The following is a 24,022-nucleotide window of genomic DNA, read 5'->3' as shown; positions in this document are numbered from 1 at the left end:
AGTGCTCTTTCAACTAATCAGACAGAACCAGCAGTATTAACACAGAGTATTTCACCCCAGAGTTGCTGTTAATAGTGCAGAACACTGAACTGTCACTCCAGCCAACTGACCTTAGGTAACTGACCTTAGGTCCCTGTGGTATCAGTGCTTGATGAAATGCAGTGCCTGTAAGTGCACATGTAGATGGCCACCACATCAGCCTCTGCCAGACATCTTGGGCATGTCACCTCTCTCTCCCATCACCTGTACTCTATTGCCTGCCTGGAAGGTGAAGTTTTTTTCTCCTTCTGCTCAGAGGTTCTCCAGCACTGAGACATACCATACAATTTAGCTCTGTAGCTTCTTACTTCCCTAGACTGAGGCTTTCAAGCAAAAGTGAATTAGTATAGTTAGAAGAATGTACTTAAATAAATACTTCCTAGCTTATAAAAATATACTTACAACTTGTGGCTTAATACACTGGAGCTGGAAATCACTTCATGCAATCACAGTCTCAAAGCAAGCCACAACTGCACTTGTGCCAGAAGTTAACCACAGCTTTCTGTGGGGGAGGTAACCTTACCACATGATGCAAGTTTCCTATGTAAAGATCTGCAAAGGTAAAGCAGAGGCAGGATCTTCAGCCTTCACAAAAATAAGTAAAATAGCAAATGCCACAGGTGAAATACAAGTTTAAAAGTTGCTTCTAGAATTACTCTATCCTGGCAGAAACTTCTGAAGATGCACAGGAATGTCAAAGACCTTTCTGTAACTGGTCCATGTTGGCATTCATACTTTTCAACCTTAAAGAATTCTGCTATTTGCCTGAAGCATGTGGGAACAAAACAAGGGTATGGAAAAATCATTCACAATCACTCTGCTTGCTGGTTGCAAAACTTCATCAGGTGACATCTCTATCATCTGGACTGATTCCTGTATCACATTTATTTTGTTCTGCATGCAGTATTAGATTTTTTTTCCCCACAGTTTTAGTTAGGACACTTCAGCAAGTTCTCCTGTTTTTAGGGGAAAAAAAAGAGTACTGTAATGATAGTTGTTACCTTTATTTTAAAATCTTGTAGCAATTGATTTATATGCATTCTATTGACACCAATTTTGACAAGTTTGTTCCATTTCATGTAACAAATTTCTCAGCAGAAGACCCATAACAGATATTTCAGAAGGGTGGTGGGTAAAGGCTTGCAGGCCATTTTTCTTTTTTTTTCATCCACCTTCATAATTCAAAGCTACAACCAATTTAAATTCTTTCTGAATCAAGAAAACTGTATACCAGATACACACATGGAAACGATGCTTGCCAAATTATACCTTCATACAAAAAGCAATCATCAACATGGATTAAATTACTGGATCAGTACCTTTGAAGTTTTGAAGTTGCTGAAATACACAGTAACTGCATTATTGAAGATTAGAGGTGATGATTTTATTTCAAGGATGGGAGTTGGGAGAGGGAAGGAGTTAAAAATAGTAAAATATGGTCATCAGGAAGAAGCCATCCCTGCTAGTCATCTACCAAATGTAAGTTTTCTTTTTAAACTCAATTACCAATATATTTACAGAAGAATCTCTGACTATTGTTGCCATGGAAATATGGAGACTAACCAGAAAACAAAAACAATACTTGAAATAAAATGGAATTTGAACAGACATGCAGTTTGCTTCCATCACTTGTATTTTATCAGGCATCTGTATGCTGTGCAATATATTTCATTCAACGCAGCATCTCAAACCCATGGGTAACCAAGAAAGAAATAAGTTGTTACAATTATAATCTTTATGTAAAATTTCACACTCCACAAAACAATGCAATTGACACAGGGCTTACATAGAACTTCGGGTGATATTTTGCACTGTGATGCCTTAGAAATATAATTCACTGCACAATACTGACAGAATATTTACAGAAAACAACAGAGCAATCATTAGTCTCTTATAAATAAGGTGACCAAATATCCTGGGCCTCCTGTCAAGACATGCAATCCCCTTCATGATGAAGACAAGTCAGTGTTTTACTCTAATGAGCCTTCTCCTTTCCCTATCAGTATTCTAAATAAAATAAAGATTATCACGCACAACCAAAAAGTAGTCAACAACAAACCCCTCTCTTACTACAAAGATTAAAATCTCAAGCTTAGTTCATCCTTTTAGTACTGTGTCTCCTTTTAATCCTGTTTCTATTGCTTTACTCTAGCAGGTTTCTCCTTTCCCTGATGCAATCCTGGTTGATCTCCACCTTGCTAAGAGTAGGGAGGACTGAGGAGAGCTGAACTGCAAAAAGGCATTGTTGTAGCAGCAAGGAAAACAAAAGAACACAGCTTGCAGGCGCAAGGACAAGGAGGTTGAAGACCCCACTTGTGTTTAGAAGGGTTATGAGACAATGGACATTTTGGTCGCCTTAGTTACAAGTCCCATTGTAACCTGCATGCATGGAACTTTTGTTCTGTACAAGTGTTGAATCTCACAACCACACACGGTTCTATTCAAACACCAAACTGGTAAACAGTGTTAAGAAGAGCAATCATAGGGATGAAATCACTTTCTGTCCCAGAAATCACAAAATAAGATACTCCTACAAGTCTTTTTTTTCAGATGTGCATATTGATCTGTACAAGTCCCATCTCTCTGTAGCCAGCAGTAATCTTACAGGTGTGACCAGCTCACGCAGTGACCCTTTCCAAGTTGCATATGTGGTGGCCATTAAAGCTGAGGTGCACCAGAGGTCACCGTGCGTGGGTCCGGGTACCGCGCTTATCAGCAAATCACTTTAATGGTGACCACTATTTTACAAATTACTCCAACTACACACACATCAGGAAGGATTATTACAGAGACAACACTTTACATTCCTATACCTGCAGCTTTCAGTTTGGTTTATTTTGTTGCTGTTTTCTACACGGAGGTGGTCTCCCATGACGCATAATGTGTTTTTCCAAACTATCTAGGATGGCAATAGCAATCCTTTGGACATGTGGATCAGTCTGGACGTTTTCCTTGATGTTGTATAAGTGCTGTAAACCACCTTCTTCAATTAACATGCTGCAGTACCTGGCAGCTGTAATAAGATTTTAAACATGGAATTAAAAAAAACCCGAAACATATCTAGGGTAAATGTAGCAGATACTGTAAACACTCATACAAATCCACTTCCATCTCCTAGAGCAGGCAGCATTTAGGACACTCCCTAAAGTGTCTACAGAAGTGCATTTGTACTTCAACAAGTGACAACAGAAGAACTGTTTGGACAGGACTGTCTGTCTTAGGTTACTGGGAAGTCTTGTAGTACACACACTATTTCCTCTCTCCCTCCACAAATATATACATTTCAAGATACGGGAATCAGAAGTAGTATAGGATGAGTACCCAGGTAAAAATACCACCTTACCAAAAACCTTGGTACAGAACAGTGCCCAAAAAATGGTATCAAATATACCACATGATTTGTACAGGCTTGTAGAGGAAATAGGAACTAGATCCTTCAAAACCTGTTTACCAAATACTATTCATGGCAGCCTTTAACTAGTTATAACTTGCTCTGAATGCCTTTTCAGGGATAAAATTACACTTTTCTTTCCACTTTCATTATCAATATTAAAAAGCAAGCCTACATCAGCTCCAGTGTTATTACAGCTAAAAAAAGAGCCATAGGTTTACTGTAACATGCAAGCTTCAGAAGTTGTTACAAGGTCAGGATGACTGTAATGCAACCCACTGAGTGTTACCTCAGATGTGTCCAATTTCACCATCTCAGTGAAGCAACCCCAGAGTTGTTTAAATGCTGACATTAGGCATTTCACATTTACTGCAGTGCTGCTGATATTTTAGTTAAGTTAGTTAATTGGGGGGGATATGATATAGAGAAACAGCAAAAGGAGAAAAAGCACCCTAACCAGAAAGAGGAAGTAAAAATAAAATCCATCTCCTGTGCAGGACAAAAAGCCTTCTTGGCTTCTGTATTCAGAATTAAACTTCTTTTCCTTCAGAACAAGTTATTACGTTTGCTACCAGATTTTCTCTGCTACCAAAGTTTCTCTGCAACTTGGTCAAAAAGCTTCTGGCACCAACTACCATCAGAACTAAACTTTGGGAATACTGTTCTGATCTGAATTGAGGAGTACACCATCCAAGTATTTCCAGCCTCTCCATTCTACAGAGCAGTTACTCACTGTCAGTACAAACCTCCATGGCATGTTGAAAGCCCAGAGGTTAGGGCAGCACAAAATAAACACTAAAAATAGATAGAACAAATAGTACCATACTAAGTTAACAGGGCTGAGGCACAAACTGGGGGAGAAATCTTGCTCTAATTTAATTAATAAAATATTACAGGGTCTTAATAAAAAAAACCTGTCATCCAGAGTCTGACCAGTAAACCAGTTTTGTCAGAACAGTTCTGCTTCAACATGGGAAAAGTCCTCACAGATCTCTGGACAGTGCACCCTGGGAACAGTGTCTCCTTACAATTACAAGCTTTATAAAGAGCAGGAAAACAGTGCAACTCCATGTGCAATTCCATACTGTGCCATGTTATTGTTTGGACCTGAATAAATGTCTTTTCAATGTAGAAACAGTGATTTATGAGATAGGGATAAATAAGCAGAAGTTAATGACAACACACATGTTCACATAATACAAGTTTATATAAAAAAAAAAAAAAAAAAAAAGGCCTTAAAAGCCAGGGACATTTATCCAGTCTTACATTTCATTATGATTTATTTCCTTTCCCAACACCTGTGCATTTCATCACACACTTGAAAATAATTTTAGACAGATTAAGAAACTGACCTTCATGATACAGCAAGTTATTGCAAAAAGTTGATTAGAGACAAAGATTACCTAAAGCTTCTGTTCTGATTGTAAGAAAAAGCTATCTGCTACAATAATTGTTCTTAATTTAATATAAACTTATTGCCCATTATTATTTACCTTTCTGACTAAAAAACACCTGGGAGTTGCAAACATGTAGTTAATCTTAACACATGTCCACATTTTGTAATTAACACTGTGCATTGAACAGTAAAATTCCCATAAATAAAAAGGATATAAAAAACTTATTACTCTCTTTTCCTGCCCTATTTAGTCAGAGGCTAAATGTGGTGTCTCCAAGGGACTGGGAGTGAATACCTCAGGAATTCTTATTTTTCCCCACTTCTCACTAGTGAATAAAATGCTAAGAAATAAGAATTTTAAGAGTAATATTATCTTGATACATACGATTTTTGCTGCAGACGTGCTGCATGGCCCACACTGCCCATAACTGGACACCAGGTGTCATGAAACAGCCAAGGAGTGGGAAAAATGGATTAAAAGACCTATAAAAAAAGAACAGCAACTCACTTCACTACTAGATACTATTACTTCAGAAGTCACATGTTGTCTACTCTTCAGCTACAGGTTTGACTAGATGAGACACTTGATAAACTACAGTTTTAGCTACAGCAGGCAAGCTTTTTAATGTTAGAGACAATTACCAGCAAAAATCATATATATTGACGATGTGGTATGATTTTACCATAGCCTCCTGCTCCTTAAAAATAGCTAAAAATAGTGGATATTATAAGGATTAGATAGACAGCAAGTATCTAATAGTACTTTTTGGCCTCAAGCTTCTTTATCTAGTGCTAGCCAATACAACCTTACTGGTTAATCTTTGTGTCTAAGTCTTTTAGACATGCAGCTGAATACCTTTAATAGAAGAGCAGGCAGAACAACAACGTATTCTTCTTTTACAGGAGTCCCTAATCTTCTTTGGTCACAGCAGGAAAATAAACACACTGTATATTTTAAGCTGATAGGGTGTTTTTTCATGGCACAAAATCATGTCTGGCCAGCAGCTCACTCTCCTTTAGGAACAAGTTTTAAGCCTTGTTCAGTTTATTTTCCAAACTCTAAATCAAACCAGTAAGTTACCTGTAAGCCACCATCTCACATTCCGGGGTTGGCCAATTCAAAATGGCAGAATGCTGCAAAACACAGAACCAAGAACACTCATTGTTAAATACAAACACTGAAAAACTACTGAAGAGTATGATAAAATTCACCATCATTTCTGTACCAGCTGTTCAAGGAGAGATGTCCTCTGGCTGCGACTTAACGTCCAGGCCTGCTCTCCTCGAGATATCAAATGAGCAATAATCCCTGCTGCAAAGTAGCTGACTTCCACCTCCACACTGTGCAATAATTTACTGATGTGGTCTATAAAGTCCTTCCACATTAGTTCAGAATGGAGTTCTTTAACTTCAGCAATGTTATTCTGCCAGAGGGAAAAAAAAAATAATAATAAAAGGGAAAATATCAACAGAAAGAATATAAAGGTGATAAATACATAAACTTGAACCACATTGTGTAAGTAAATACATACAAACACCAGAATGAAATCTTCATACATCCAGGTGACCACCAGATGCAAAAATACTACTTTTGCTTCTGAAAACTTTTCCATTCTACCTCAGGAATTTGCCTCAAAATAAAGGTTTTCTCATAAATATTTTTTGGTCACTAGCATGCAGATTACACTAAATTAAAGGCTAGTTTTAACATCCTGAAACACACTCAACTTCAGTAAACTTCAGCAGTGTAGAATCCTGAATTCGACTGATTTTCAACCTACTTTTTGCATTTGGACTCATCTGAAGCCTCATTCACTGCTCTTTCTTAAAAGCCCTTCTTTGTTTACTGTAACCATCGATTCCAACATAACTAGTGCTTTCGGAGAATTGATAAAACAGTCCAAAGCAATGTCAATTCATACTATAAAGATTAAAGAAGAATGTAGAAATATTAGGTGAGTATTCAGATTAACATGAGGTTAAAAGAAAATAGTAAATTTTTTAAAGTATCTATTTCAGGTTTGTTTGTTTGTTTTTTTCTTTCTTCATCTCACCAGAAGTCCAAGAACTTTCTGTTGGATGGATGATTCAGATGGAAAAGACTGTGGAAAAAAGAAACAAACTATAGGTAACCATTTGTGCTGATTATTGAAATTAAGTTAACTATAAACCTATAAAACCACAAAACTGTACTCCTCACCTCTAATACTCTCATGAAAAGTTCTAGCCCTTGGTTTTCAATGAAGTGTCGACATGTTGTTGGAGATTCATCAGTGAGGTTCCAAAGAGCACTCAGTGTGAACTTGAGGGTCGTATCTACAAGATTCTGATTTGTTTTCTGTTTAACTATTTGTAGAAGTTGCTGGGGGAAAAAATAATTTTAAAAAATCCCAGTTATGATTGAATATAAACAAAATGTATTAGCTTCTCTGCTTCTTTCTGCACTGACTAGAGAAATGCATACCTGTCATTCATTTGCAGAGTAAAGATCTAAATCTTTAGGGCCAAACTATACAAAATAAAACAGCCATTAAATCTTTTCCCTCCCTCTTGAACATGGTTGCCTGCTAGAGGAATTTTTTTTGTTTTCACCATCACTACTTGTGTAGCTTTACTACAAACAGCACAAAACCATCCACAGAGCTCTGGCCCCCACATGAATGTTGACAGCACTAACCATTTACTTCAAATATTCTGTTTTGAGCATCTTTCACCTCATACAACAGATTCCAAATCAAGAGATTTCTTGCTATTTTCCTTTATGCTAACTGTGTCAAGTTTTCTTCCACTTGGGCTTCATTCCATCTATGCTATTATGTCTCATTGCCACTGTCTCTGATAACCCTGTAACAACTTCTCTAGGCTTTTCTGTTCCAAAGAACTTTCAAATGAACACATGTTAATGTGCTCTTAGAACTCTATCTCCTTATGTTTATTTTGCATATTTAGGAATACTGTTAGCATGAATATCTGGAGAGGATGGGATTTTTGACTCTCAGGAAAGTATCTGACTTACCCTGACAATGAAGAGCTCTGTGCCAAGCTGAGCTGTTTGCTCTGTTGAAAGCTGCAAACAAACAAAACTATATCAACAATTTTTTAGACTTCATATAAACATTATATGATCATCTCAAAGGTTAAATTTTGTACCTTTGCAGCAAGAATGGAAATTATGGCTACAGCCATCCTTTGCATGTTTTGATCTTCGTGATTACACAGCCACTGCATAACAAGTTTGGCTGCTTCAAACCTGGAAGTTAAAAATCAATTTAATTTTCAAAAAAGACTCATAAGTCTTAGTAAAAGAAATATGTACACAGGTGACACATCAGACAGAAATGCAATACAAAGGAAACTAAGAGTACCATGCCTCCTTCCAAAAAGGTACACGGTGGAATCACAGGTATGGCACGAGCCTCAAACAGCTTTGAGCTTCTAATTACATATCAAAGTGCACAGGAATTGCTTCCAATTAAGGAAGACAAATTTAGCACAATCTTCTGAAATACCAGATCAATACACTTCAAAGCATTTGGACAAAACATTTAGGCAGAAAAATCATAGCTTTCCAGAGAAAACCTGACTTCTGCAGTTAGTGATAGACCCATCCAGGTGAAGTAAAAAAATACCTGTATATCAAAGGATTTTTTCAGACCTACATTCCAAACAGTTGTGAATTACAGGCCCAAAATGCTGTAGCCCAGAAAAATTCAGCACATTGGAATCATTTAAACTGAGCAAAACAGAGACCCTAAACAAACCTTCTGGAGGATCATCAAGTTTCTAGGATAGCCATGACTTTTCAAAGATTAACAAATCATAAGCATATTTCAGTACTAAAGAGACAAAGAGAATACTCTGCAATGCACCTTCTTGTAACCAATGTAGAAAACTTGCCTGTTAAATGGAACATCCTGAAGGATTCTGTCACTGCATAGTGAAAGAAGGCAATTCTTTTGCAGCTATGAGAAAAAGAATTACTTAATCAGAGACATAAATATTTCAGAATACTTTCTTGCTATGAATCATTAAACAATTCCATGAGCTTTACTGAAAACAATAATAAAAAATAAAATCTCTCTCTCTTGAATGCAAATTAGTGCACCTCGAAATGAATTACGCAGTTCTGAAAATGTCGGTTTTCTTCAAACTTATATCCCAAATGGAGTAGAAGCCCCACTGAAGTTGAATGTGAACACTGAAAAAAGTATTAAACTTTAAGAAAACGACCAAAATATTTAATAGGAAATACTAACTGCAGCTGTAACTAGAGATACGAATGGAAGGGATACCAAATCAGGCATCATTTACCTCCTATTACTTAACCTTAAAAATCGATGTTTTCAGTAGTGACACTTGCCTAAATCACACTATGCCAAGTAGATAAGCCTTTTCCAAAAGCCAGTAGTATCACATGCTATACTATTAATGTCACCAGTGGCTTGATGAAACTCTCAACTCCAACCATAGTACTGATCATTCAGAAATGCACTTAGTAATTGGACACAAAGAATTGACATGTGGACTCCTTGAAGGATGCATGTTTCTTCAATGCATCAGTCATTCTTATCAAACCCAAATCTTTGAATAATCCTAAGGAAATTATTTGAACTCATATATCCAGCATTTGTCAGGAGAGATTTAAGACAGGACAGTATAACTACTGTGCACATCTACTTAATCCTGCCTGGTTCTATCAGGATAAAAAGGATCATTTTGTCAGAGAGCCAACAGCATCATCTCTTGGTTTCTATCTATCTTTCTTCTGTTTTGCCTGGGAGGGCTGGGTGGGATATTTGCCATTTTTCTGAGCAAGATTACCTCTCACTAGAACTAACTCAGACAACAAATATTTTCTACTTAATTCATGAGTTTAACTTCATGGAAGTCCTCTAAGGCAGGAAGTAAAAAAAAAGGAAACAGCCTTTACTTAAAACCTGCACAAACACATCTGTCGGAGTATTTGCTTACAGCTGCTCCTGAGGTCATGGGATGTGGAGAAAGTTTCTGTAAGAGCCACAAGACCAAGAAACCTCTAGAAAAAGAAGAAACATTGTCTTTTACCTGTTGATGATTTGGGAACTGTTCCATGGCCTTCAGGAGCAAGTGAGTGACGTCAGCCAGCAGGCGCACGGGCATGCCCGCTGCCAGGTCCTGCTTGGTCAGGTTAAAGACGCAGGCACTGGCTGCCAACTGCACGGGCAAGTTCGAGGGGTGATTTCTCATTCCAATAACCACCAGCTGAAATGCAGGAGTTTTGCCCAGGTTAGTTACTCACACATTTGGGCACAGGGCCCAAGAGCAATCCACCGTTGCTTCAGGCGACAATGACTCACGGCACCCAATTTCTGCCTCCCTTTTACTTCAGGGAAAAATCCATCTGATGTGATCTTAATTCCCAGGAAGAATATTTCCTTCTGCTCAGTGATTCAAAGCTGACAACTTCTATTTCTCCACATCCTTTAGCACTGCTGGTGGCAGCCACTCAAAGGAGATGCTGCACAGAATGCAAGAGATTCCTAGAAAGATCCAGGGTTTGCTTTACACATTGGGATAAAAATCCCCAAACCCTTTCAGAGACAAAAGAGGTAGGACAGAGTTTCTACAGTGCAATGGTACTGATGTAAGGGCTTTTTGTTTGGTGACTAGCCATGTAAGATCCCATCCTAATCTGCTAGGTCAGGAGGTATTTTTCACAGCTTCTTCCTGAACTATGTTTTTGGTTATGTTAATTGTGATCTCACTTAAGAAAGTCTTTTTCTTGTTGATTATTGACCAAAGTCTTTTTGATATTGAAGCCAATGAAATCAAGGTCAGTTGCTCAACTTCAAAGAGGATAAGAAAAACAGAAATCTGTCCTACTGATGCCTCTTTTTACGATCACAGTAAAAATCACCATCTCTGGTGTTCTAGATATGGAAAACCAATGCCTAGAATGGATTTATAAGGACGTTTCTACCATTTTCCAAGTTAGAGCCCAGTATATAACACTTGTTATGATACTGGAAGGTGACAGTAGAGAGAAATACCACTGAATGTCTTCATTATCAGTTTTGTAAGCATTAGCAGAAGGCACTGTGGTATCTGGGAAGTAAGACTAAATGGAGCTCCGATTTGATCCAGTACAGATACATTCTAATGATAGAATGCAGCATCCAAAGAAAACTTCATATCATATTCAAAATTACATGAAAAAATTAATTTAGATACTAATAAAATTAGATACTATACCTTAGTCCAGATCAATTTAACCTCATAGAAAACTCTACAGGACATCTTCTACACCACCACTGTTTAAATAACTGTTAATTTTTATCAAACAATACTATTTTAATCTTGAAAAACATAACAAAGAAAATTTAAAAGCTTATAAAATAATTTATAGCAGGATTTTGGGGATGGATTAAGGAACTGTGCATGGCAATCATCAAAACTGTACTGTTTCACCTTTAAAATTTCAGGCTTTGTTTTTTCCATCACATGTGTCAGGCTGAATAAATGGAAGAGTGCTTCTCTCACAAAGAAGGCTCGTTCACTGTAACGCTTCAGTGCTTCAGAAATCTGAGTTTCATTTGCTTCTCCTGACACCTACTAACACAGAAAAAATCTTTAGTTCACCCTGTCATCATTTCACTTTCAAAATTTCATTCTTAAAATGTTCTGATGTTTTGAAGGTGGTAATATTATCAGCCAAATCCTTCAGTAAGCAAGTAATTCCTCTGGCCATATTAATCCAGAATTACATAACATTGAAACATTCTTCACGTAGAGGAATCCACATTATAAGCCCAAACTAGATTTCAGTCATGTCTTTAAGCAGAACTATATGAAACCACTAAGTAAAAGTAGCTCTTCTTAACTAACAAAAGCTGCTTATGATGCAAGAAATCCCTAAAAGGACTATTTTTAACTGAATGCTCTGTCAAATGCAGTTGATCAACTGGTGAAGATTGCATTTTGGCTGTAGTTTTTGGCTCTGGGGTCTAGCTCTGCTGATAAAATCATATTTCATTCTTTGTATGCATCAAATTTCTTATAACTCATGCTCTCTGCAGAGGAAGTAATTCTTAAAACCAGACCTTAATTATATGTGAAAACTAAACATTGAGCTAACTTAGGTGAAGACTACAACAGCTATGAGCTGTTGACTAATATGAGCTTAAGTTCAGAATATTAAATCAGCAGCTAGCTGAAATTTTTTCCACTTCTCAATCTGCTGTATTTTCTATTTAAGAATATTCTTTCCTTCCTACTTTATAACTGTAAGTTGTGTAACTGTAGATGGCTTTTTCCCCAGTCCTACTATTCAATGAATCATTGCTGCAATCACTGTTTTTTTAAAATTCTTAAGGAAGCATGCAGAACTTGTTCTACCTAATGTGACACATAAGGGAAAGCAAATGTTCATAGGTTCATAGGTTGAAGTGTCACATTCTGTGCATCCTAAGCCAAATTTTTTTCAACTTGCTAGATCAGGAATATATTACTGCCTTGAGGCAGCTGACACCATCTTGGATTTTGTTTTATGTTCTCTACTGATTTGAACAGGGCAATCATGATTATTGACATGTTTTGCAGCCAGTTATACACAGCATGAAGAATTTTCAGTCAACTTCATGTTCTCAACTACAATGTCTGCCTAGTGTTTAATCTTTCAAGAATTTTCTATAATCAGATTTCACAGGACTGCTGTAAAGCCAGTAACATTTTACTTTTGCTGTCTCCTTGAGTGCTGTGTCTTATTTATTTTTTAGCAGTATCTTGACTAAGCAGCTCAGTATTTCAGTATAGTTACTAATGAATTTTAGGTCAAAAAAAAAGAAGCTATTTATGCTGCACATGAGGTATAATTGCCTGATGCCATTAATCACACCAAATGGGAACTCGCTTTATCCAACAACACATTTCAAGTGTTCAAGGGCAGGCTGGATGGAACCCTGAGCAACATGGTCAGTAGGAGGTGTCCCTGCCCATGCATGGGGGATGGAAATAGATGATCTTTAAGGTCCCTTCCAACACAAACCATTCTATGATTCACACACATCGCTATCAGCTGTGACAACTAAGGACTCCAGGGAGTTGGCCATTAACAACAGTCAAAAGTTCAAAGAAAAAAAAAAGTTATAAAAGTGTGTAGTACTGTTACTTCTCTTGCCTATAATAATAGCATTCTGAATTTTAAAACTGAACTGCAATAATTTACTTGCACAGGAGACAAACTAAACTATGGACACATTATGCAAACTCTTCCTCATTCCCTTTGTAGCTTTCATCATCCTCATGGCACAGTGGAAAACAAAATTCGAAGAGTCAAAGATGATGCCCCACTGACACAGAGATGTCTACAACATCTCCTTTTCCTCTTTAATTCTGACCCTTTAATCACAGGGGCAGAACAGTCCTATTCTCTGGTAAGGGCATAGATATTCTACAGAACAAGGAATGACACCTTGTTGCCTGGCACTAAAAGATAAATAAAAACACCTCAGCAAACATTACTTAGCCCCTTAGGATGAGGTGATTTGGGATTTGTTCAAGAGGAGGAAGTTTTTCCATCCTAATGAATTGCTTCATACATGTTCATCACCAGGAGAACTTTCAAGGTGGGTAGAAATACTGTAATAAGAAGTGGTGCTGGAGTACAAATGAGCTCAGTTAATAAGTTTTATTGTATCTGCTGTGTTAATCATGAACTGCTCATAGCTTATGCAAGTTGTACTTCCACCTCTGACATATTGCTGCCTTATGCTAGATACTGTGCTGGCATCCAGAGAATATTCTTTCAGTAAATTACTTCAGACTACACAAAGTTCAGCTCTCTTAGATCTGATATATTAAACCAGGATCTAAGGCTCACTGAAAGGACACAGAAAATAAATGCTTCTTACAACATTATAACACAAATTTAGCAGTTTCCATGCCAGAATTAAGTAGGCATTTGACAAAGTCAGTAATCACAATTAACGGCTAAATAAATGAACCGACAGCCTCCCTCTGAAACACCCACATACATTTGTTACAAATGATTAGTTCTATTTTTCCTGCACCTTGTAATTTTCCAGTAAAATTAATTTCCCCACTTAACCTTTAGGTTTCCTTCTCCTGTGAGGAATTCCGAGTAGCCGGCGTCAGTCGCCAGCAGTCCTACAAACTGCATTGTGGGCCGTTGCTGAATAAACGCTTCTACCGCTTTATCCGTGACATGTTTTCTTCCAGAAACGTCCAAAGACACAAGGTTAGGCAAGATATCTTTCTGTTCCAGTAAACGAAGTGCTATGTCTGACGTGAACTGTTTGTCATCTGAAATATCAAGGTGATTCAGGTATTTTAGTTCTCTTATCACATCCAGAATCTGGGTTGTGGTCATTTTCAAGCATTTCAGGTGGTGCATGGTCAAGGACTTGAGCCGGTCTTTGCAGGTGAGGAGTGCTGTTATGTCAGTGACAGAGGTGTTTGATATATCCAGACTTTCTAACCTAGGAAGTGAAGCAACATCTGCCAAGTCCTCATTGTAGAACTGAACATTGGTAATGCTCAGCGCACGAAGCCCAGACAACTGACTCAAACACCTCTCATATGGGTCTTCCAAAGAAAGAGTTAGTGAGTTCAGCACAAGGCATTGCAGCTTTTGTTGGATCCATTTATTGCTGATAAGTCCACTAATAATGTCTGTGATTGTTATATCAGCATTCACCCCAGTAGCATCAAGTTCCACCAGCTTGTGATGGCAGAATGCTTTCCGGAAAGCCACAGCAGAGATCTTTGCTTTTCTGATACAAGCTCGTTTCAAACGCATCTGGTTGCCTCGGAAGATGCCCACAGTCCCATCGTTCAGAAGCCCTGTTGGAAAACAGCATTAGTGTTTGGCTCTGATTACAAAACGTTAATAAAGAAATTAACCACAAAGTAGTTTGTCTTGGATCATTATACCACTGACCCCAAAAATTTTTGGATTTGAAATCATGATCTCGCTTTCAGAAAATGCTGTTTAAAAACAAGGCAGATAAATGAAGATGCAGTATATGTTGATGTTTTGTTCAGAACATGGAACATGCAATAAATAATATGGATGTGACTCAAAAATATTCAGAATACTGCTTGCATTTTCAGGATTTTCTCCCTCAACTCTCTAGAAATGTGCTAAAAACCAGAACATCAACATTTCTGAAAGCTGTTCTTCCCTGGTCACAGTTTGTTAATCTCAAGATAGTACCAGCAATCAATGACCAGTTCCCATCTTGCTTTAACTCAACTGAACAAGTTAGAATTTGACTGAATACATAAGTAGGACAAACATACTAAACAAAGCTAATTAAGTTCTTCTATACATGCCCCATGAACAAGGTAGGAGTGTTGCTCAGAAACAAGCTGAATGTGAGAAGGAAACCTAAAAAGCAATTTGAAGAGCAGAAAGAGGAGGACAAGGAATGGGTGGGAAGGAAAGACAGCAATGAAAAAAGGAAACACAACAATCTTGTCTGAGATCATCACTTTTTTGCTCTATAGCAAGGAAACTGCGTAAGTAGTCTTCTGCAGCACACTGGCAATATCCAAAACATACTGAAACAATTTTTTATCTCCTATCTTTGAGCATACTGAACACAGAAAATAATCTGATAATGCAATCTATTCGAATTAAAACATCATTGACACTACAGTTTGGATTCAAGCAATGAGCTAGGAACTGCCTCTGTGACAAAGACTATTTGTAGCACTTTCTAAAGAGCAAATGGTTTAGGCATTTCTGACCACACAGTTGGGTCATTCCTCTTTTGCTGAGAAAAGCAAAAATATGGGATGAAACAACTGGTACCCAGTAGAAAAAAATACATGGGATAAATAATTAGAATTTGGTAAAAGTGCTGTTAAATTCCTGCTTAATTTTTGCTAACCTTTTCATTTAAGGATCAAGGTAGGCTTTATCACTGGCCTACTTGAGCCACACCCTGTTTACATGGCATGCACTTTTTGGACACCCTGCACTCTGATACAGTGATCCTCTGGTGTCTGGAACTGCCTTCATCACTTCTAGCACTGGCAAGAAGTTTCTGGAAATTCATTTTCCTTGAATGTGATTTCTTGGGACTACTCTAAATAATTACTTATGAAAAAGTAATGTATGTTGAAGATTAGGAGGTTTTTTTGGATTTTATTTTTTTAAGGACTATTTCTTCTATCTGTCTAAAACAACTTGACAGAACTAGAACACCAGTATTTGCACAGTAAGGCCCAATCAAATCTGCACCTATAGCATTGGGTGCTTGGTCTGTTTAAAGTAACTTTTCTCCACGATCTTCAGGAATGGGTCTCCTGCCCCTTCTCTAGGGCAATACGTTCACTCTTTTCATGCTAAGGAGCTTTTATTGACTCAACATTTTCCTTTGTCATGCTTAAAGTAGGGAAAGGAGAGAGAATCCCTCTCCTCAGAGATGTGCTGCCGAGAACATCACAGGCCAGCACCTAAAACACAAGAGCACTACAGTGTGGTTTTTCTACTCTTGAAACTGACTGCGTTTGAGCAAACCCACTTTAACAAAAGTGCCACCAGAGATGAGACACTATACAAAAATCATACAACTATTTCCTAGTTTAATCACAAGGGGACACAGTAAAGAAAATTCAACTAATTGCTCTGCAGGAGATACTAAAATATTTGAGTGCTGCTAGAAGTAGTAGAACCAAATAAATCTTTTTTTAAAAGATAATTGAAAGAAGATCTACCAACCAATAGTCAACTAAAAGAACATTACATTATAATCATAAATCCAAGACAAAGGACTGTCTATTTAGAACTATCCCTATAGCAATGCAACATTCAGCTGAAAAAAGCCAAAGTAACACAAATTATTAAGCTGGAAAAGCCAATATTACACAAATTCTCTGTTAAGAGTTTAAGGAACACAGTTCTAATAGCTGTAACAGCAGATTCTACTAGAAAATACACCAGAACTGCAGTGTCACAGTCCAGTAAAATATTTGCACTGATGATCACAAATAGTTGTTTTTACCATGAAATGCCATTGTCTGCAGCAATCGATCAGCCACTTCTTGAGGAAAAATTCCTGGCTCCTGCAAGCATAGCGTTCCATCTTGCCTTTCTGTGCAAAACTTCTCTAGGTTGGCAGTCAGGAAATTCAAACAGAGATCAAGTAAAGAATAAGGAGAGGCTTCCTCCTGTTGTACACAAAACAAAACAAGGTTTAGTCAAACCTTTCTCTCTGTCTATGAATCCTCCATTCCTCTGTGATATTGGCTTTAAGCAAATCAGTATTTCTTGTTAGTCTAATTCTCATTGGAACAGGCAACTACTACAAAAGGAGATGCCCCCCCTTGGAGCCACGCAACCATCCAAGTCTGGCCACACAATAAACAAGTGGCCAAATTGATAGGCAGGCTGCTCCTTGCAGCCACCCCCAACCACATCCAGGCTACCCTGTTGTGCTTCAGCCCTGCTGGCACGCACCGAGAAAGAAAAGTAATTACTGATTGTTTCAATTTATGAATTTACTGGGAATTAGGCAAGCAAGACAGACTGAAAGAAGATTTAAATCAAATTTTACTTCCTGATTTAAGCTATTTTTATCTTTCATTTATGTCAACTCACATTTGAACTCTACTGCCAGCCTACATGAGAAATGTCGCTAAGTTTCATACATCGTTCAGAGAAATTTTTTGATACTAAGAGCAGGTAGAGCTTCAGATCAAGAAAAGAAATTTAAAAAGAACTATTATATTGCTGCATAAAATCTGAAATTAAAGTAACAACTATCACAGTATTCCTTCTGATTATGGATACCAATTTCCTCCTTTTTATGCTAAGCACCTGGAAATAATCTATAGTAGAAGCCCGAGTGCAAAAGACAAGGCAGAATAGAAAATAACTTTTCTTTCAGGGTTTGAGACTGTACATTGATACAGGAAATTTTCAAAGGTTGGGGTTTTTTTATTCAATGTTTAATAATAGCCTACTGTTTTCTGTCACACAGATTAATCAACATAAAGAATGACTGGCAGCACTGTGAATCATCCCCAGCACTACACAAAAGAAGGCCAAGTGACTGGTACATACTCCCTCAGACAATTTTGAAAATAACAGCATCAACTGCTGCCAGATCTCATCTGTAGGAAAAACTGCAGCTTGTCTTTTATGCTGGAAGTTCTGGATTATTTCACCTTTCTTTCCTACTCATTTAACTTCTCTTCTGTTGATTCATTTGGTTAATATGCTCATCGCAGAAGTACAGAAATATATAAGAGGTTATAGAGAAAAAAATATAAAGAAAATTATAGAAGTCTTCTAAAATAAGGTGTGTGTATATTTGAAGACTGGGAGGTACCAAGTTAGGGCAAAGACGGAATGGAAGTTATCTTTAATGAATCATATATTGACAATGAGAGACTGCAATCTAATAGCTCCTGAAGTACAGCTCAGGGAACCAGAAACTCCAAAGCATTCCAATGCAAGCCTTTTCTGCAGCTTTTGACATGCAACTTTCAACTCCTTTAACTCAATTTCACTAAGTGCTTATTTTTTTAAAAGCTTGACTGTTACATTTTATTGTTCAAGAAACAGGAGTTATTTTGTGACACAACTTGCATATTACCAGAAAACAGCAATTTTGGCTGCCTCCAGTATTAAGCTGATATCAAAAGGAAGGAAAGAATTTGGAACTGTTAACGTCTTTTGTTTCTTTATAATGTGCAACAATGCCTGAAATACTTCTAAAGAGGAAAAAAAAAAACACAAAACACAACTAATTAATTTAAAATAGTACATTTTTTGAAGGAAAGAAGAAATTTTTCTTTTTAACCTGAAATTAATACACACACCTAGGACTTACATGACAGCTGAAGACTGAAACAAAAATCAGAATCCTTACTCCAAGGCACATGAAAATTATTCCTACTGAAGCAAAGACATTCTCTCCTCCCATTAGCTCTTGTGCTTCAATCTTGATGCTTAAATATGACAAAATCAGAATACTGGCTCTCTTCGTTCCTTCTGGCACTGTTCCATAATTTCTGCCAGAAAAGCTCACACACTTTCATGTAGCAGGAAGCAAACTCCAATGAGAATTTTTAGCTTTACAGACTGGCTGCTTCAGAAAACTATTTTTTTCAACCAGTACCTTTAACTGGCTAATTTATAATTTGGAGATACTGCTTTAAGCTCTGTATAAAACAAATCACTTGAGAAGTCCACACAGGACACGTCCATACAATAAAGTAACAAATTCCACCAGCAAAGATCAATTACAGTTGCAAGCAACACAGTATCATTTTTATTAACTCCACTTACACAGTTACAGAAGATATTTGTAATGTTCCTCCAAGTTGCTGAAAAAAAAAAGGCTGAGAACACACACCTAACAAAGGCTCCCGAGTTAACCTGGGAAGACAGGCACAACATTTTTATCTATATCTAATAAAATCCCTTGACAAGCATCATAAAAGCAATTTCCTGTCTGCTACTGAAATAGAACAGCTTGAATGCAGCCTGTAAACCTCTTATTGTGAGCCAGTGGCATTCCTTCTCAACTTCTCTTTACTTAAGGAGAACACTGCCCACTTAAAGATCTCATAGTAAGTCTTCACTTGTATGTCAACCCTTAACTTTGTAAGAGCTTAAGTGGTTCCTTTCTCTAGCTATGCTTTGAAATATCAACTTGAAAACCAACCTTGCATTTGTTATCAGCTCATTTCACTTTCCGGTTTTAATACTACAATGAGATACTGTCAATGTGTGTCAGCCACAGAGCGGGATTGGTTTTTTGATTTAATAAAGACAACTCAGAAATAATCGAGTAGAACTTTTATTATATATATTTGATTTTTCCATAGCCATCTTAACTATCTGATACTTCCATGTAACCTCACAGCTTCTTTCATGCTATCAAATTAATTCAGTGGTCAGTATCTAAAAATCAATTCCCCAAACCAGAGAATTATGCACTACATGATGCAAGTGTGGGTGTCTTCACTGGTTAAAACACATATTAGTAAGAGTAATGTGACACATTTAAAATCAACTACCTTATGGAAGAGTAAACAAAATAATAATAATAGAACTTTTGTGCCCATTTAGATGGGTATTTCAAGGCTTATTCCAATAATTTATTATTTTTTAAAATATAACCTTATAAGTGCTTAATATAACTAAGGCAAACAAACAAACCAACCAAAGTGTCCAGAGGGGTGAGGGGGGAGCACCTACCAGTAATCCAATACACTGGGGGACTGAAATGCAATCCCAGCTCCAGCGTGATGTTGCCTACTTCAGCTTGTAGCTCAGACACTACTGCAGTTGGAAAGGTTGTCATGCAGAACACTTATCCTCTACGTTTTTAGAAGAAAACTCCTTGAATCAAATCATATATTGCTAGAATGTATTTACCTTACGTTTCAAAAAGCAGCCAATAAGAAAAAAAGGGCTTAAGGGGACATCTCAAAGTACCTGGAATAAGTCAGTGTCTTAAATGCAACACTTATGTCTAGATTAACTGGCTGAGTGTGATACAAAACCAAAATCCTGTTCCTTCAGGGAAGCATCACCACACAACCACCTGCTTATACAATAATAACTAAAAAAAGACAGGTTTAACTGATGTTTTCCTTTGGTAGTTGCAATCTAACTTAGCAAAAAACTAAATTCCACTGCTGTGTGGGCCTTTTTCACTACAGGTATTGTGACTGTACCAACTCCAGGCTGACAGATTCAGTTCCTTCTGATTTTGTCTCTCAGACTCATCAGAAATCAAATCTTTTTTCCACAGGTAGTGTTTTTTTTTAATCCCTTTTACCCCACCTTTAATAAAACAGCATCAAACACTGGAAGACAAATACCAATTTCAGCTCTAACAGAAGCATTTCTGTGACGTACTCCCCAATTTTTATATCCAATTGGAGACTCAACTCTGACAAAACTCAAACACGTAAGGTCTCTGTATTCCAGGCCCATCTGCTTTTTCCTCTTTGGAATCTCAAAGAGGGAGATGGAATACAGGATAAGAGACTTTTCAAACCATGGCTGTTATTTCTCTCAAAAAGTTAGTAGGAAATAAGAGGTAATTTCAAGCATTAATCTTTGGTCCTGGACATACCATGTTTCTCACTGTTTTCCACCTCTCCACAGCCCAAACACTTTACTTACTTTCTGAAAATGAACATTCTCAAAACAAACAAGAAATAGCAACTCAAGTAATGGCAATCAAAATTCTTCTGTGCACTAACGAAACAGGAAGGGAAAGGCAGTGAAAAATAAACAGTTCTGTGATTTATGTTATGAAGAAAGCTTTGTGATTATCCTACTTAAATTAAATGGAATCACACGGAAGTAGACAATTTATTAAACCAGACTCAAGGAAGGGTTATGCTCAAAACTCAGTATTAATTACTCTGGCACAACAAGTAGAAGCATAATGTTTAAAGTTGCTGGTGATACAAAGTTGGCAGAGACCATGAAAGGTCTAAAATGAAATGCTGCCACATTAAAACTACATAGTAAGGCCAAGTATTTCAAGATTAGCCTCAATAACTTCAAACAGGAGTTCACCAGGTAGAAATCACTGGACAGAAGAGCCTGAAGTTTGTTCAATCACAAGAAAACAACACGAGGCAGACAAAGAAGGTATCAGGGGAAGCATCCAGCAATGATAAGGAAGTGTTATGTCATTTTGAAGACACTCTGAGATCTCAAGGAGCTATTTATGTTAAAAGATAGCTGCACCATTTCAGTTTGAACAAAGCAGGTACTAGAACAGTCTCGGGGGGTGGAAGCACATTGGGAGTAGGAAACAAAACCAGCTTTTCTTAGCCTACAGATCAAAAGGTGAGAGATCTGAATGCTGCATAACAGAAGGAAAAAAGCTGTTGAGGTGAAGCTCAGTGCTAGCCCAGCAACAAAGGTGCACAGAAATGCCATGAATCGGAATTTTGCCATAAATTCAGATGTCAGGACATAGCTTCACAACATCAAACCATTACCTTCTACCCTAGCCCACCGAACAGAACAGCAGGCACAAAACGCACCTCCTTTCAAAACAAAGATCAAAAACTGAGTAGGGGATTAAACCATGCTATTAATTAAAAAAAAAAATAAAAAAATAAAAAAAAGGGGATGAGACCAGACAACTCGGGAAGTTTCTGCCAGTCCTTTAGCCGCAAATATGCACACTCATCTCTCGAACAGAGGAGCGACCCGTCCTGCTGCGAGGCCTGGCTCCGGCCGGGCAGGGCTGCGCTTCGCCGCCGCCGCACACGCCGCACAGGGCAGCGAGCCCAGCTACCCCGCAGCACCGGCCGGTGGCACGGCTTTTGGGTTTTTTTCCAGGCAGCTCCCGGATAACGAGAGCCCCATCGGGAAAAGTGCGGCTGGAGGGCAGGAGCCGGGGCGGGCAGCGGTGGCTGGGCTGGGCTGCGCTGCCCTTCATGCCTCCCGCGGGCTCTGCCTCCCGCTCCCGCCCGGCCGCGGTGCTGGGCCCCGCCAGCTGCGGGCAGAGGAGCCGGGCAGAGGAGCCGGGCAGAGGAGCCGGGCAGAGGAGCCGGGCAGAGGAGCCGGGCAGAGGAGCCGGGCAGAGGAGCCGGGCAGAGGAGCCGGGCAGAGGAGCCGGGCAGAAGCGCGGCCACCGCCCGCCCTCGCAGCGCCCTGCCCGTGCCCAGGCGCGCCGGGCGAGGCTGCCGCTGCCCCGCGGCACCGCTTCGGGGCTTGACGCTCCCCTCCGCCCGTCCCCATTGCCCCTTTATATATACTGCAGGGCGGCAGCCGCCGCGCTTACACAACAGGGAGAGGGCAGCGAGAGCTGCCGGCCCGGCCCCGGGGCCGGGGGGGGACGGAGCCTCCGTGTCCCCGCGGGCCTCCCCCGCCTCAGCCCCTCAGAGGAAGGCGGGGGGAGGCCTCACCTGCCTGGCCCCGCTCCGGGGCAGCCCGCTCCAGCCCAGCCCGCTCCAGCCCAGCCCGGCCGGGGCAGCCCAGCCCGGCCCAGCCCCCCGGCCCCCCCACTCACCATCGCGGCGCCGGGTGCCGAGCGCCCCGCGAGCCGGTCCCGGAGCTCAGCTCCTCGCTTTTTTTTTTTTTTTCCCCCCCCTCTCCTTTCCCTCCCCCTGTTTTTTCACACCCCCCCCCGACCTGGAAGTGAATCTGCCTCAGCCGGCCGGGAAGCCCAGCCGAGCCCGCCTCCCTTAAAGGGACCGCGCCAGGCAAACTCGGGCTGAGTGGGAACCTTCAAACCCAGGGCACGGGCTAAAAATCATGAGGTGTCAGCGGGAGGGTTTGTTACGCAGGCAAGCCTGGCGTGTCAGGGGGTGTGTGAGACCCTCCGTGACACCGAGTTGCCCTGACCCCGGGCCCGGGGGAAGCCCGTCCCGTGCTGGGGCCTGGCGCGGTTCTGCGGCGGGTCCTTGGCTTTGCGTGACCTCTGACAGCCTGGAATTCAGCCTCATCCCTGCTGCTCACGGATTAACCTCTGTAATTTAAACGTTTCCCGCCCGAAGTAGGTGACTCTGGAAATATGAATAATAGGCTCGAGTACAATAGGTTTTGCCACCTGCTTCCATGTCGGAGAGGAGCTTTGCCGTAAGCTTTTATAGAAAGTAATTTCAGTAGCAGTGATGAAAACCTGTCTCCCAACAAATACATACTACAATCTGTTTGTTGGTAAAGAGAATAGAGTTGTAGTTTTGTTTCAGGTTGCAAAGCAAAGAGTGAAAGAGTTACCTTGTCCTCCAAGGAAAGTGAAATTATAAAGAGTTTACTGATAAACCTTTTAAGTTTAAATTCTAATTTAAGACTTGCTGGTTTTACACACAGCAGCAGCTTTAAATAATACTTGTTTTCAAAGCAGCAAAATGCTTAAATAAACATTAAGGAACAATTGCTGAAATGATTTATGTTTCCATCATTAGAAGATGACAAGTGTTATCAAACACGATTTTGCCTGTTAAAGGACTACATAACATCCTGATTCTTTAGACTAGGATGTTGACGAAGAGAAAATGAATTACATGCTCAGGATCTGACAAGAACAGAATCAAAAGTCCTTGTGTTTGGAATGTAACCACTTCGGGTGCCCTACACAGGGACAGGAGTTGGACTCGATGATCCTGATGGGTCCCATCCCACTCAGCATATTCTATCATTCTAAAAAATCTAATCTGCTTAGAAGAAATAATTTATATAAGTATGGATAAATAAGTAAAGG

The 24,022-nt window shown here is 39.2% G+C and overlaps 1 protein-coding gene across 1 annotated transcript; it reads right to left on the bottom strand.

The window, feature by feature from the left end:
- Positions 1 to 1,027: 1,027 nt before the first annotated feature.
- On the bottom strand, positions 1,028 to 22,893 carry LOC127387397 (protein zyg-11 homolog B). The gene is made up of 14 exons (XM_051625690.1): positions 22,829 to 22,893; positions 16,835 to 17,000; positions 13,912 to 14,666; positions 11,274 to 11,414; positions 9,891 to 10,067; positions 8,724 to 8,788; positions 7,977 to 8,076; positions 7,843 to 7,893; positions 7,027 to 7,188; positions 6,881 to 6,928; positions 6,053 to 6,250; positions 5,908 to 5,960; positions 5,212 to 5,309; positions 1,028 to 3,052 (listed from the first exon to the last, which is right to left on the bottom strand). Exons 1-14 carry the CDS (start codon positions 22,829 to 22,831, stop codon positions 2,862 to 2,864), a joined length of 2,208 nt encoding a protein of 735 aa, XP_051481650.1. The 5' UTR covers positions 22,832 to 22,893; the 3' UTR covers positions 1,028 to 2,861.
- Between the last annotated feature and the right edge of the window lie 1,129 nt (positions 22,894 to 24,022).

The sequence above is a fragment of the Apus apus genome, chromosome 7 (assembly GCF_020740795.1).
Source record: "Apus apus isolate bApuApu2 chromosome 7, bApuApu2.pri.cur, whole genome shotgun sequence".
Taxonomy (NCBI): domain Eukaryota; kingdom Metazoa; phylum Chordata; class Aves; order Apodiformes; family Apodidae; genus Apus; species Apus apus.
This window is presented reverse-complemented; position numbering and strand designations above follow the sequence as displayed.